The 16,167-nt window shown below is 32.1% G+C and overlaps 1 protein-coding gene across 3 annotated transcripts in view; it reads right to left on the bottom strand.

Moving 5' to 3' along the window:
• Positions 1–229: 229 nt before the first annotated feature.
• The window catches only part of LOC129905979 (ATP-binding cassette sub-family G member 4), a 212,316-nt gene continuing 196,378 nt past the window's right edge, over positions 230–16,167 (bottom strand). For all 3 annotated transcript variants that reach the window (XM_055981609.1, XM_055981610.1, XM_055981611.1), the window contains exons 9-11: positions 809–964; positions 540–745; positions 230–478 (exon numbers count right to left, since the gene is read on the bottom strand). In XM_055981609.1, coding sequence (XP_055837584.1) covers positions 337–478; positions 540–745; positions 809–964 — 504 coding nt within the window. In that variant the 3' untranslated portion in view covers positions 230–336. The remainder of the gene's footprint in view (positions 479–539; positions 746–808; positions 965–16,167) is intronic.

The raw sequence follows: 16,167 nt of genomic DNA, 5'->3' as shown, positions 1-16,167 counted from the left end.
GATAAAGGAAATGTTTTGGGTAAATTATAATAATTGAGTTATAAACAGTATCTATAAAAGCGGAGGGAGATATATCATCCCCTCCACTCAAAAATAATTTTTTTAATAGTTAAAATTTACTATTAAATAGTTAATTTGGAAAATACAAAAATAGATATCCCGATTTTAACTATGAAAGTAGTTAAAAATAGTTAAAAATGACTGTATTTTTCTGAGTGTGAGCGAAACGCATGTAGAGTGGAGTTGAGGTCACTTGAACTTTTTAATTGAATATTACTCAATCACTCCGATTAAAAATAAAAATGATTTTAATTTTTTTTCCTTTGTTTATTTAACTTACTTAACTGAAGTAATTTTGGCCTTCAAAATAAAGTATGCTGTAATCTTAAATATTAAAACGATTGTTAATAATGCTACGAAATCGTTCCAAAACATATCTCCCTGCATAGTTATTTCAGTCAAAAATTTGTTGGGATACCTGAAATTTAAATTCAATCATTTTTTTCATAAATCTCGAAAAGCCAAACAAATTCTCTTACCTGTAATGACAATAACTCGCTTCATTACACGATAAGGTTTCTCGGCCTTGTCCATATATTGCACTAACAAATCCTTCGAGTCCATATCTTAAGTAGGATATATGACTTCCCCATTCAAGATAATAAGGTAAATCTCGAAGTGTCACTCCAAAACCGGCGAACATCATCATAGGAATGGTTAAAACAGGTGCCAGAAAAGTACCATTCTAAATTATTATGCATGTATATTAAGCAAACAATCATTTTTTTCATTGTATTTATTGACATACCACTATATTAAACCACGCACCAATTATCAATCCAAAACTGTGACCTACCAACACGACCAGAATACTTATTCCAAAAAACATAGAAAATCGTGAAATTTCCATTGGTTGATGACTCCAGATGTAGATTGTTGCGGAAAAAATAAAGCAACAAAATATCTAAAAAAAAGGATAGGTTTTGTAGTTTTGGCATACTTTTAATGTATAATTTCGATGAAATTTGGAAATGAAACATAGCACGCAGAGCCAGCTAAATTTTAGCTCCCATAAAAAATTCTGTCCAAAATATTGAACAAATAATGTTGGTTTTGTCAAAGTTTGTAATTTTGTATGTATGGAATCAGCATCAAAAATAAATTAAGAATCTTAATATTACAGAAAAACTCCATTGGGTCGCATTCTTAAAACTTGTGTCTAATTAATGTAACTTGGCTTACAGAATTTATTTTTTTCCCAGAAAATGCTAAAAATTAAAAGAAATTGTTTTACTTAACTATGAAAGCAATGGGTATGCCAAATTCATTTACAGTATTTTTGATATCAATTTATATCAGGGGTATTTATGATATCAATTTATATCAGGGCCCTATTTCACCAACTTACAAATTTGTAATTACAAGTAATTTTCACAATATTTGTGAAAAAATCGCGAAATTCTGTTTCACCAGTTTCTTGTGATCACAAAATTGTACTTGTAATCTACAATTTTAAATTTGTGAAAAAATCCATTTTCTGTTTCACCGAAACTTGTATTTTACAAGTAACAAATTTGTGAGCTTTCAAGTTTCTTGTGGGTTTCTGTTTCACCAAAAAAAAAAAGTTACAAGTTTCTATTTATTTGTGAAAATTTTCTACAAGAGTCAAGACGTATGTCATTTTTGTTACAAGTTTGTAAAAACCGTATTTAGCGTGATTAAAGTGTTTAAAATGGCTTTACGCCGAAGGCCATTATTATTATATTAAAAAAAGCTATATATTATTATTATTCAAGGTTGTAAAAATACATTTGAAATTTAAAAAAAAATCATTTATTGCAAGTAAAAAAATTTCCTAGTGAAAAAAAATTGCATTAAAAAAATTTGTATATATTTTTCAGTTGCAATTACATTTTTTTGAATGCAAATTTTTTTGTTTGCAATAAATATTTTTTTAATGCGATTTTTTATTTGTAATAAATATTTTTTTTTTTTTGAACTTGTAATGGAAAGCAAATGCTTTAAAAATAGGTAAAGCATTTGTGTTTCAAATCGAATGAAAACATCACAAAATATCTGTTTAAAAAATTTTCCTGATCGTCTCTTAAGTATGTAAAAATTCGTTCTCTTTTTATCAAAGAGGCTTGTTTTTTTCTCATATTTGTAGTTCTTCATTCCTTACATTATTTTATTAATTTTCCTCACTCTTTACAATTTTATTATTTTACCGTTTGTTTTACTTCTATAAATCCATGGATGCCATTATAAAATAATAAATATAAAAATAATCCAGCAATACAAAAATCTTAATATATACTATTTACAATTTTGTTTGGCATTTAAAAAATTTTCTTATTTGATTTAGCTACTAAGATATGACAGTATTAGTTATTTGATAATTTTTCGTTTAAAATAGGGTTGCTTAAGTTTTAAAAATGGAAGGCCTATATTTTCATATTCAATAGGTATAAACTTAGTTTTCATTTGAAACCAATTTTAACCCCTGTCGTTACGAGTTAAGTTACTCAACGGTCACCGGTTAGACTTTAAAGAGCTTTACAAGTTTGTGAGAGAAACTTGTTACTTACAAGAAAAAAATATATTTGGTGAAACGGTAATTCTACAAACTTGTGGTTTTCAAAAGTAAGTTGTAATTTTTTTTCTCGATAATCACAAATTTGTGAATTACTTATTTGAACTTTGTGAAACAGAATTCCATTGTACAAATTTGTACTTGTGATCTACAGGTTACAAATTTGTGCTTGTAACTTGTAGTTGGTGAAATAGGGCCCAGGTGTATTCAGAAACGGTGGTTAACCTGGTAAACCTTGTAAAGTGGTATATGTGTCAAAACTTTATATGGATAAGACCTGTTTGTTGACCATATTTTCCATTTTATCCTATTAAATTTTTTCGAAGAATAGCAATTTATGTATTGCAAATTTTTCTGAATCTAATAGACCGAGAGCCAGCGACCTAAAGTTTGTAGGTAATTGCTTAGTATTCAGAGTCATACCCCTAGATAGTCTTCACCGAGTTATATAAGAAACCGCTGGTCTGCCTGTCCGTAAGTGTGGCGAACATGTCTAAAATTTGTCATGAAGGTGCAAAAAAATTTAAAATTAAGAAATCGACCTTAAATAAAAAAAAATTATTTTAAGACAACGGCAACACTTACGAAAATAAACGACAGCTTTTTTCAAAGATAAAAACTTAAACTACTTGCTGATTTTTAAATAAATGTTTTTTGATCAATAGTTTTTGAAAAAAAAATGTTCAAATACAAAATTTTGAAAAAAAATTCAAAAAAAGTTCAAACAGTTTTTTTTTTTCAAAAAATTAAGTACTATTTTTTTTTTGTTTTAATTTTTATTTCTCTATTGATTTTGTCTTTCAGAAAGGAAGTAAGACGTTCACGGGTTTTTATTGCAGGAATCGTTCAATGGGTTATAAAAGAAGATAAAACCTCGGAGTACTATTAAATGAGATGGTGGAAACTGAAGATAGGGGTGCAAAAGCCCCCTTTTTGGTTTTTTTCAATATATCTCGTAAACAAAGCATAATTTTGAGATATTGCACTAATTTTGAGATATTGCAACACATTTTGTAGAGAATTAAATTTCCTATAATAATGTTTTTTTAAAAATTGATAAAAATTGATTTTTTTAGTTTTTTTTACTTTTGTGGTTGTGTCTCTTATTTGGGCTGATAGATATTAACATTGCTCTAATAAAAATAGAATATTAAATTTTCTTTAAAATGCTGGTCTTATTAATTTTTTTCATGGAAAATTAACCGAAGTATGGCCATTTGAACCTTTCTTTTTTTCGCAGATTCAGTTTTTCTCAAGTAACAAAGAAACATTTGAGGGGAAAGTACGATAACTTAGCAACCAAGAATTGATAGTGTTTTTTGTAGGAGAGTTAAATACAATAATTTTTTACTGTAGGAGGGGGTGTCTATCTTCCCCCGTTTAGACGGGAGGGGTCATTTTCTGAAAAAAAGTACTTAAAATCAAAAAAATTTATTAAAAAAACAACGGCAACACCTATGTATAGTTATGAACGATACTTTTTTCGAAAGCAAAAATTATACACTCAATTTAAATTTTAAAATGAATTTATTTAAACCGACTATTTCGAAATAAACGATTTCTAAGTCAAAATTTTAGAAAAAAAGTTTAAAAAACACGTTGATTACTATTTTAGTAAAGACTGTGGATTTCAATACGAAGTTTATCGATCAAGTAAACAGCCTCAATTGATTTCTTATCAAACACTGGAAATCATTATGTTCCTATGCCTTCTTGTTTTCCTAGAAAATTGAAAAATAGAAAAACTACTTTCTTTACCAGGCTCATTCATTTATTTTGAAAACAATGGATTTAAATAACCTAACTTAAATATTTAAATTAAGTGTATAATTTTAGCTTTCGAAAAAAGCCGTTGTTGAAAAAATTTAATAAGACCAGCATTTTAAAGAAAATTTATGTCGTTTTCTATTGACGAATCTCAGAATGAGATTTGTGAATTTGACAGCTGAAAGGGGGGGTGAAGAGGGAAATAGTGGACAAATCTCAGATTTCATGATCTATTTGCGTCTTGAGATTCAAAAAAATGACAAAAAAATGAATCTCAGATTCATGAATCTGATTCTGGATTTTTATCAAGATTCACGCATACAAACCAAACACTTTCACACACACCCTCTGTTTGACATTTATCTGAACATTTGTTGTTGTTTTATTTTTTTTATACGCACAGATTTCGCACACAATTACAAAACTAGATTTCATATTCTATTTGCAGTGGAAAATCTGAGAATTTTACACAAAAATCTCAAAATTCAATAGAAAACGACATTAATCTTCTATCTTTTATTGGAGCAATGCTAATGTCTATCTCAGCCCAAATAAGAGGCACAACCAAAAAAGTAAAAAAACTAAAAAAATCAAAAATATGTTTGTTTTGACTGTTTTGGTAAGCAAATTTTTTTTATCATTATAGAAAATTTAATTCTCTACAAAATGTGTTAAGTGCAATATCTCAAAATTATGCTTTGTTTACGAGATATATTGAAAAAAACCAAAAAGGGGGCTTTTGCACCCTATCTTCAGTTTCCACCCTCTCATTTAATAGTACTCCGTGGTTTTATCTTTTTTTATAACCCATTGAACGATTCCTACAACAAAAACCCGTGAACGTCTTACTTCCTTTCTGAAAGACATAATCAGTAGCCGTAATTTTGGTGTTGGTGAAAAAATAGAAGGTTTCGTAATTTTCAGTTTTCTCAAAAAGTAAAAGAGATTTTGACTTCCAGTTTTCGGTGTTTGACTCAAAATATATAAGAGAAATAAAAACAAAAAAAAAAATAGTACTTAATTGGGTAGATTTTTTGAAAAAAAAAACTGTTTAAACTTTTTTTGAATTTTTTTTTTCAAAATTTTGTGTTTGAAAATTTTTTTTTTTCAAAAACTATTGATCAAAAAACATTTATTTAAAAATCAGCAAGTAGTTTGATTTTTTATCTTTGCAAAAAGCTATCGTTTATTTTCGAAAGTGTTGCATTTGTCTTAAAATAATTTTTTTGATTTAAGGTCGATTTCTTAATTTTAAAATTTTTTGCACCTTCATGACAAATTTTAGACATGTTCGCCACACTTACGGACAGGCAGACCAGCGGTTTCTTATATAACTCGGTGAAGACTATCTAGGGGTATGACTCTGAATACTAAGCAATTACCTACAAACTTTAGGTCGCTGGCTCTTAGACTATAACGTGAGTTACCATGGATTGGCCTACCTGATAGTTTTAATTTATTTCTTCAAGCATAGTAAGCAGATAGCACTAAATTTTATCTGACAATTCTTCTGAAATTTTTCGATAAAATTTAGCACGGCTTATCTTTGGAGAGAAGTTTGTATGGGAGCTGCAATTTAGATCGATTTCCATAGTAGACCTTAACGAGATTAATATAAAGTTACTTTTTTAAAATTATAATGATTTTTGTTCAGGCAAAACAACGCAACGGGCCACATTCATAGTCATATTTTAAACCCGAGTCTAACTGAACTGGGGTCTAAAATTTTTGCCAGGGATGGAACCACATAAGGTTATTGTTGATAGTCACATTTGTGACAGTTAAATATAATAATTTTATTAGTTCCCTTCTGCAAATTTCTCTTCCAAAAATGTTTGATAGGTTGACATCACTTTGAGAAAATACACAAAAATGGCACACGTTCCGTCATTCATAAAAAAAATATCTTGAAGTGGTTTTGTTGGCTTTTTGGGACCAATTTCAGATTTTACTGTCTCTTCGAAAAAAACACCCTTTCGCCAAAATTTTTTTTATGAAAACTCTTTATTCTTGCTTTCTATCCCAAAATCAATTTTTTTACCGAATTTCATTAGGGTGACCCATCTTTTTTGTTTTCACTAAAAAAAAAACACCCTTTTCACCATGATATTTTTATAGACACTTTAGATTGTCGTTTCTTATCTTAAAAGTAACATAATTGCTAGATTTCAATAGGTTACCACTAATATTACTCTAGTATTACACACTTTTTCAAATAAACCCATATTTTCTTTACTTCTAAAAAAAAACAATCTTTCTTCTTCTTCTCCATTATCGACGATAGTCATGATCTCGGATGGGGTCACAACTCTCCCACTCTACTGCTTCACACTACGGCTCCGCATGTGGGGTTCGCCGGGTTGACCTCAGGAAACGTCGGCAGGCTTCTCGATTTTGAATTGTTCCATGTCTAAGGCCAACTGAATGCAGGCCTAAGAACTCACAGAAGATGGCAGAGTTTTCGCGCCACTTCATCCACCCTACACTTATTCGGTGGTTGATGTCGTCATCACAAGAAGCTTGGTTGTTGATCATAGATCCAAGATATTTGAACTTTTCGCACTTGGGAAGTGTTGTTCCATTCAGGTAAATGTCCGGAATAGGGCCGTCTGGGTCAGAAAATGGACAGCACAAATATTCTGTCTTTTTCGCGCTTATCCGGTACCCACTTCCCTCCAGAACATCCACCCACACATCAAGTGCTCGTTGCAAGGATGTTGGATCTTCACTTATGATGGCTCCATCATCAGCAAAGAATAACTGATTCACTTTCGGATCCATCACTTTTCCTTCAAGCAGAAAGTCAAGGACTGTAATAAAGAGCAAAGGACTCAGGACGCTTCCCTGGTGCACACCGACTTTGATTGGGAACTCTTCGGTGACTCCTGCGGGGCATTTTACCTTCGTTTTTACTTCCTCGTACATGTCCTTGATCATCTGCACGTAGATTTCCGGAACACCTCGCTGTCTCAGGGACACCCAAATCAGATCTCGTGGTTGTCTATCGAATGCCTTTTCGAAATCAACCAGCACAATATGCAAATCCCTTGAGGAATCACGGTGTTTTTCCATTCGGATTCATAAACTCTGTATGGCATCTGTGGTTGATTTACCCGAGACAAACCCGCACTGGTCATCAGACAGCCGTATTATTTTTCGCAGTCGGCCGTCCAAGATCCGCTCAACGATCTTCATGGTGTGTGACATCAGCTTAATCGATCGGTAGTTATCACAGTTTCGTGTGTCCCCCTTTCCTTTGTAGATTGGGAGAAGGAAACTTTCTCTCCACTGATTTGGCATTTGGTCACCGCTAATGAGTTTGGAGATGAGAATCGTGAGCCATTTACACCCAATGTCTCCCATCTTCTTCCAGAACTCAGAGGGTATTTCGTCTGGACCAATAGCTTTTCCTTTCTTGGAGTTTTTCACCGCCACGCTAACTTCTTCGACTGTAAGGTCGGGTACTTCGTCTAAATTAGGTTCGGCTGTTGGAAAGTATATCCTGGGAAATTGCTCATTTAGGAGTTCATCACAATACTGTCGCCACCTGTGGAGAATTTTGTCGTCATTCACAAGTAGTAGGCCTTGAGCATCGTTAATGAACTTTGGTGAACGTATTTCCTGAGCATTCCTTCTCCTTTGAGCGGCAATTTTGAAGATGGCTGCACCCTTGCTCATCTTAGCATGTCGCAGTTCCTGGAGAGCCTGGTTTGCATCAGCAGCTGGATCAGATATTTCCCCAAGCTCGCGATACATGCTTTCCGTACTCTCTGCTTTATGCTGGGCGCATTTCTTCTTGGCTTCCTTCTTGTAGCGCTTGTAGTCCACTTCAAGTCGTGCTTTTTCATCTCTATTATGAGAGGGGCAAGACCGCTTTCCAAGCTTGGTTCAAAGCTTGGAAAGCGGTCTTTTTCCTTGATATCACTGCTTTGACTTCATCGCTCCACCACCATGTTTCTTTTTCCCGTTGGTAGTTTCCTTTTGATGTTCCTAGCAGTGACCTCGCCTTCGACAAGCAAGTTCGTTGCAGAGAGTCCCACATATTTTGTACTCTGCACTCTTCGTTTTGTAGTCTGCTGATGGTTCCGCACAGATAATTTCTCATAACAGAGATGAATACATTGCCTTTTCTTTTGTCCAGGTTGTACCACTTGATTCCTCCGGTAGCCTCTCTTTGTTTGTTTGCTGCCTTCGTCTTCATAAAAAATTCTGTCAGTAGGAGACGGTGTTGCTGGGCGATCGCTTCTCCTAATATCACTTTGCAGTCTTTCACTAGCGGCTTCATGAAACTAGATACCAGATGGTAGTCGATCTGTGTTTCATTTCCACCTGCTATAAGTGATAAGGTGTCGGCTTTGTTTAATGAACATGGTATTCAACACTATAAGACCATGTGATCTGCACATGCTTAGAATTTCTTCACCAGGAGGGTTTCTAGTTCCGAATCCAAGGTCACCATGGCAGTCCTCATAGTCTTCGTTGCCGTTCCCCACATGTCCATTTAAATCTCCACCCACAAACAAAAGCTCTTCTTTTGGGATGTCTTTAATGAGGTTGTGGAATTCTAGCCAGAATGCATCTTTTTCCACCTGCTCACATCCAATTTGGGGAGCATATGCACTGACTATATTCCACACCTTTCCTTCCATCACAAGTTTAAGAGACATCAATCAGTCACTGGACTTCGAAATGGCCAAAACGCTTCCAAGAAGCTTTTCCGCAAGGATGACACCGATTCCGTTTCTACCTTGCTCTGTTCCGTAGTAGAACATCTTGTATTGTTTTATCTTGACGTCTAAGAAACGGGCTCTGTTTCCAGTGTTTTGCCACTTGGTTTCTTGGACGCACAAGATGTCCACTCGCCTCCTCTTCATCATCTCTTCTAATTCACAGCTTCGGCCGTTCATACTACCCACGTTCCAACTCGCGACTCTTAATTTTCTTCTCACCTCGTGCAATACTTTGCTAGCCCCCGGAATCCGTATAGCTCTGACCCGATTATTACTAATCGGTCCAGGATCAGTATTGTGCGAAGCATCTGTACTGCCTGGCGGGGTAGTGCTGCTCGTATTAGCAAGATTGTAATGCTCGAAATTTTCCGAAAATTTCGCGAAACGTTATCGCATTTTTGTCGACACTGGCATGCTCCTATTTGTGTAATTTGATCGTCTTTTACTACGCCGGTGATCTCCAGTTGCCTAACCCAAGGAATTGCATGCACGCTTAATGGAAAGCTCTTAGATGTTGGAGTGTGTCGCTAGGCTCACCTTGATGTTATTTTGCCTAGATGTGATTTGCACCTTATAGACCTGTGCTCTGAATATGTCGGAGTAGCTCATATAAGGAGGTTCACCAAGTAGTTCGGCCTGACTGGAACTGCTGACGCTACCGTTGATTCTATAGATGAATTCAGCACCAAAAAATATCTTGAAAACATGTATCATATAATGATATTTGAAAAACAATTTTTTTCAGTATATTTTTGACCTTCACCCCCTCCCTCTTGTCCGCAAAAAAACACCCTTCCACCCAACTTTTTTTATAGACTTTTTGTGTACTTGGCTCTTATCCTAAAAGCAAACTTTTTGCCAAGTTTCATGAGTGTAACAATTTTTTTTTAAATGCCTATTTTACCTGTACTATTAAAAATTTGACATACGTTTCAAGTTATTTTATTTTTTCTTACTTATCAAATAAAAATTATGTGTGGCTTTCATACATTTAGGTATAGTAAATATCTATCGATTCCAATTTCAATTTTATTTCTATCACGTTTTGTTTAGAAAATAGATTTTTGCCCGTTTTCTAAATTCACCTTTGTTAACCTTACTCAAACTTCCTGAAATTTAAAATTTTCAAATTAAATTTTCTATTGCATAATATTTTTTTAGAACGCTAAGGCTTGAAATATAAACAGGGTCGCGTAGTCAAAAAAACTGAAAAATTAACTTTAAACCTAGGCAACCCTATGCCTTGACAGGATATCGCTAGGCAACCCATGTGCAAACTGTTTCTTTAAACAGTGCCCTTCAGAAAATATAACTCTCAACTGGTATAACGATGAGGGTAGGTCGTCCTATGGCGGGATCTCCTACTGTAAATAAAAGATCAAAATTTAATGTTTTGCCTTGGAAATGGAAACAACTAGAATAAAAATTATAACGGAATTAGTCACAAAAAATAATTTTGTTTTATTCAGTGTAAAAATTGTTGGTTTTGCCAAACGTTAGCCTAGGATAGCCTACTTTGTTTTTCTTTATTCCACTATTATTTTCAAAAGATACAATAAAAAACTTTTTTCATAGCAGAAACCGAAAAAATTATGATTTTTTTCCTGTGAAAAAACGGGTTGTTAAAAACCGTGGTTATTTGCCCAAAATTAGCCCAGGATATCCCAACTTTTATTTTAGCTATCTTACCTTTAGTTTACAAATTATAGACAGTGACCTTTTTTAATTAATAAATTATTAAATTATAATTATTATTATTTTAATTTAATTATTATTTAATTATTATTTAATTTAATTATTATTATTAAATTATAATTTAGAAAAAGTTTATACACTGGTGGCACTGCGCCTCAAATGTTATTTATTTGACTTAGAATTCTTATTTGATTGAATGAAGACCATACAACATTTCTGTTAAGAAGCTTAAGTTGATTTGTTTTATTTCACATTAAAAAATACAAAATACAAATATTTTTTCAATTGTACTCAAATACTCATCTGGAAAATATATATATATTTTTTTTTTTTTAATTTGCTTTTGAAGTCAGCAGAGCAATTTCCAGTTTTGAAGTAAATCTGTCTTTTACAAAAATAGTCGTGCGTAATTTTGACAAAAACTCGAGAACGTCTTACCCGTTTTGGCTGATTTTTGTTCTGTTTTCTTCATTTTAATGCTGTTTTCATATTCATATTCAGAAAAAACAAAAAAAAAGGAAATTTAAGAAGAAAAATCAAAAAATTTAATCGAATTTTTGGTTTTTTTTTCGAATTTTTGCCAAATGGGAGCTTGAGGCACTATTTGATACCTTCTATTTTCAATATTTATGGTAAAAGTAATTCACTCTGATGGTATTTTTATTATACAAAAATAACTGCTTACACAAAGAACTGTAGCAAAACTAGTTCATATTGAAATTTTTTATTAATTGAAAAGTTAAATTAATTTTTTGCATAGTTTTTTTTATTATTTTGTTGCATATACAGTGTGTCTAAAAAGTAATGGATTAAACGAAATGGGCTGATAGGCTAACTTAAGATCTCTCAGAATTTGGTAACTTGTTCATCCTAAATACTTACAGTTCTTGTGAAATTTCGAAAAATCCCTACTTTGCAACAGTATTTTGCTTCCTCTGCCCATAATTGATTTTTGTTTTTTACAATTCTTTCACTAAAACATTGCCTAAAAATAAGAAACATTTAACTAATAAAAATATTTTTTATTTCATACGCCATTTTGTTTGCAAATTAATTTACAGTTCCGAGTTTCATAAAAACTCAATTTCTTACTTTTATTTCAGAGCAACAAGACCAAAAAAATTTATATTGTGTGACTCTGGTTTATTATTTTTAAAACTTCTCCTGGTATTGCAGTTTTCAAAAAGTATAAAAGTTTCCAAAGTTGAAGTTAGATAAAAAAAATATCACAGTTTGAACTCAGCAAAACAGGGTTTTTTTGGAGCAACCCTTGTATTCATCATAACTTGAAATTATCTACATTTTATACCTTGACAGTTTTTTTGTACAATGCACGGTTCTTGCACTATAGCTCATAAGACTCGAGTTAGGCTCTCAGGGTATGAAAATTGTATTTTTGCTCCCAACACTACAAAAGCAAATCTTAGGAGGGGAAAGGGTGATTGTCTATTGTTTTGGTTTACCATGAACCCAAAAAGTGCAAATTAAACCCAAGCACAAAAAATATTTTTATTTTTGTCGACCTGTGTAATCGAGTGTGAACCTAAAAGTTATACATTTTTTACTCGGTCTATAGAGTATTGGTTTCGTGTCGAAAAAAATTTGAGGTTTTAATGAACACCAACATTACGATGATGGAGAATTCCGAAAATAGACTGGTCAAAATAGACATTCAACCCAGAAATAATTCGCAGAGAGCTAAAAATCGGTACATAGCATTATAATGTCGATTAAAGGAAAATGCAAAAGTCCCCAAAAGTCCCATGTATGCATAAAAAGTTATTCAAGCTTTAATGTCGTAAATGTAGGTTTTTCATAAATAACTTTGAAACAGGAAAAGCTATAAAAAAAGTATATGGATGACTTGTGGGTTTTGTAATTCTCTAAAAAAATGTTGTGACACATCTTTTTCTACGAGACATCGTTTAGAAGATATCGTGATTTTAAAATGTGTCAAATGTCCAAAATATTGATTTGTTTGCCTATTACTCTTAAACGATGAGTCTTATCGAAAAGTTGTCTTTGAAAAACTGGTACTTGTTAAAGTAGTCCTTGAAAAAAAAAAATTTTTTTTTGATTTGGTGAAAATTCGTATCTATGTAATGTTCGTCGCCCTACCTCCTCTAATAAGCTATGGGGGATTTAGGCTTCCCCAAGCCGGATGAAATGGATGGCTAGATAGAGCCTATCCTGAAGAAAGAATATAAAATGAGAACAGGAGCCAGAGTTAAGGGTATGTTTCAGGGCCAAAAAATGATTAAGACTTTGCGCGAAGCTCTGTAGAATCCACATTTTTGAGAATATTTTATTGAAATAAACGATTTTGGATTAAGAATATATTTGGTGACATAAATTAGTGGCTTAAAAAAAAATAAAAATTTTGTAGTTGTCAAAATCAGTAAAAACTATGAAAAATCGTCAAATTTAGATGTGTGTTGTTAAGAACCGCTGGGAAATTCATCAAATGTTATTTTTTATTTGTGAATATTTTTTTTTTACATAACAACAAATACCTTCAAGTCTTCACTGAATCGTTTTTTTTAAATTTGGTATAATTTGTCTGAAAAAAAAATTGCCAAACCCCGAAAAAAAGGGCAAATTTCCAAAAAACATCAATGCTAGATTTCGCATAACTTTTAAAGTTCAAAAGTTATAGAAATAAAATAAACTGTTTTTTAAAGCGTGAAAATTCTTTAACATTACTGTATTTTTTTTGAGTTTTTGGAACAAAAAATCTGAAAAAATTATAGGTTTGGTGTCTTTTTTTTTGTTTTGCCTGGCGGGTAATCCATAAATAATTTTTTTTTAATTTTTTTATTATTTTAATATGATAAAATATATTTCAGAGCTGGGATCTGTTGATTGTTTTTTTTAATTTGTTGGCCCTAACATACTTATAAACGCAGTTGAATATGTCAATATGTATAATAGGGTGGGTCAAAAAAATCGAAATTCTTTTTTTTGATTTGGTACTCCGAAAAATCGATTGCTAGACACCTCTAGAATATGCACACCAAATATGAGCTCTTTATATTAAGGGGAAGGTCCTCCGCTTTGCAATTTTCCATTCTTACATCAAGCTTCTACTAAAAAAAAATAATTTTTTTATTAATTGACTTTTTAGAAAATTTCTTTTCAGATTCTTGCAGGAAATTGAACGCTTTACAAAAAAGGCCTAATACACTTTTTTCGTTTATCTAACCGTTGAATAGATATTTGAGGTCCAAAAATCGAAAAAATCTTTAAAAATTCTTTTTTGTTCTTAATTTTGTAACAAATTGAAAAATTATAAAAATCAAACGCGCAAGACATATTCTTGTTGGAAATTGATTGCTTCACAAAAAAGGCCTTGTTAAATTTTTTCATTTATCTAACCATTCTAAAGATATTCGAGGTCAAATTTAAAAAACAATATAAAAACATTTTATATTTTAAAAAAATTTCCAGTTCACTGAAACTTCTTTATTTTCAAATTAGCAAGATATATTCTTGTAGGGGCTTAAACGTCCTACAAAAAACTTCTTAGAATCAAATTGATTGCTTTAACGGTTTAGAAGTTAATCGTATCCAAACCAATGCCCACTGATTTCAATAGTTTTCTTACGACCCGTATGCACTGCGATTTGGATACGAATATCTTCTAAACGGGTAAAGCAATCAATTTGATGCCAAGGAATTTTTTGTAGAAAGTTTAAGCCCCTACAAGAATCCGTCTTGCTAAATTGAAACTAATGAATTTTCAGTGAACTGGAAAATTTTTTAAAATATAAAATGTTTTCATAATTTTTTTTAACTTTGACCTCGAATATCTTTAGAATGGTTAGATTAATGAAAAAAGCTTTTTTGTGGAGCAATCAATTTCCAACAAGAAGATGTCTTGCGCGTTTGATTTTTATAATTTTTCAATTTGTTACAAAATTAAGAACAAAAAACGAATTTTTAAAGATTTTTTCGATTTTTGGACCTCAAATATCTATTCAACGGTTATATAAACGAAAACAGTGTATAAGGCCTTTTTTGTAGAGCGTTCAATTTCCTAAAAGAATCTGAAAAGAAATTTGCTAAAAAGTCAATTAATAAAAAACTTATTTTTTTTTAGTAGAAGCTTGATGTAAAAATGGAAAATTGCAAAGCGGAGGACCTTCCCCTTAATATAAAGAGCTCATATTTGGTGTGCATATTCTAGAGGTGTCTAGCAATCGATTTTTCGGAGTACGAAATCAAAAAAAAAGAATTTCGATTTTTTTGACCCACCCTAATGTATAATGTCGTTGTGAAAGAAGGGAAACCTTGACAATATCAATTTATTTTTTTTATTTGCAAGACATTTGCTTGATTTTTGTTTATGGGTGACAGTAATTGTATATTTTTCGTTTTTGTTTTCAGAGAAGTAAGTTAGGTATGTACTGTTTTTTTTTTTTTGTGCATGGTCATGATTGCAATATTTTTTTTATAGTTGATGAACGAATATTACTGTTCGGTACATACTTATAGTGTATAGGAACATAGCTTGCATACATAGTAAAGTAGGTAGAATTAGTTTCGACATAATTTTTTTTTCTTTATTGGTCTGTTCTATAATCAAAAGTCATAAAACACAAATAAAATACATTTTCGAGACATCATCCTGGTCGTGTGCCACTACCAGCGTCCTTGTCCTCGTAACCGACAGACATGGCATAGCATACCTACGTAGATATTGTTGTAAAAAATTTGTAAACACTTTTGGGTAGGATACAATCTATCTACTTTTATTTCTTTCAGAGTCAAGATACTTGTAAATAATATCTGTATAGTATATTAATTACTAGTTGGTCTAGGTACCTATCTTGAACATTGGTTGGGTTGAAGAGTAGCATAGCCGTAGCTAGGATTTCATTTCGGGGGGGGTTACCTCAGACCGAACAAATTTTTTTTTTAAGATTCACAAAACTTTTTTATCAACTATAGGCGTGTTTTTTCTATTACACAGTTGCTCATTTTTGATTTTATTCGCAAAACAATAATAAAAATTACACAAGAAAGTATTTGTTTTTAAGGCTTGGTCACACCGGAGGGAACATGCGGGAGCGGTACGGGTAATTGTATGAAATAAATTTCAAACTGACATATCAACGTTCAGATGTGGAATTTTTTTCATACAATTACCCGTACCGCTACCGCATGTACCCTTCGGTGTGGCCAAGCCTTTATTGTTTTTCGAATAAAATAAAAAAATGAGTAGCTACTGAGTTGTAGAAAAAACACGCCTTAAGGCTTGGCCACACCGGAGGGTACATGCGGGAGCGGTACGGGTAATTGTATTAAAAAAATTTTAAACTGACATATCAACGTTCAGATGTGGAATTTTTTTCATACAATAACCCGTACCGCTACCGCATG

Source organism: Episyrphus balteatus, chromosome 1 (assembly GCF_945859705.1).
Source record: "Episyrphus balteatus chromosome 1, idEpiBalt1.1, whole genome shotgun sequence".
NCBI classification, from domain to species: Eukaryota; Metazoa; Arthropoda; class Insecta; order Diptera; family Syrphidae; genus Episyrphus; species Episyrphus balteatus.
Note: the sequence above shows the minus strand (reverse complement) of the source record. Positions and strands in the feature narration are given on the sequence as shown.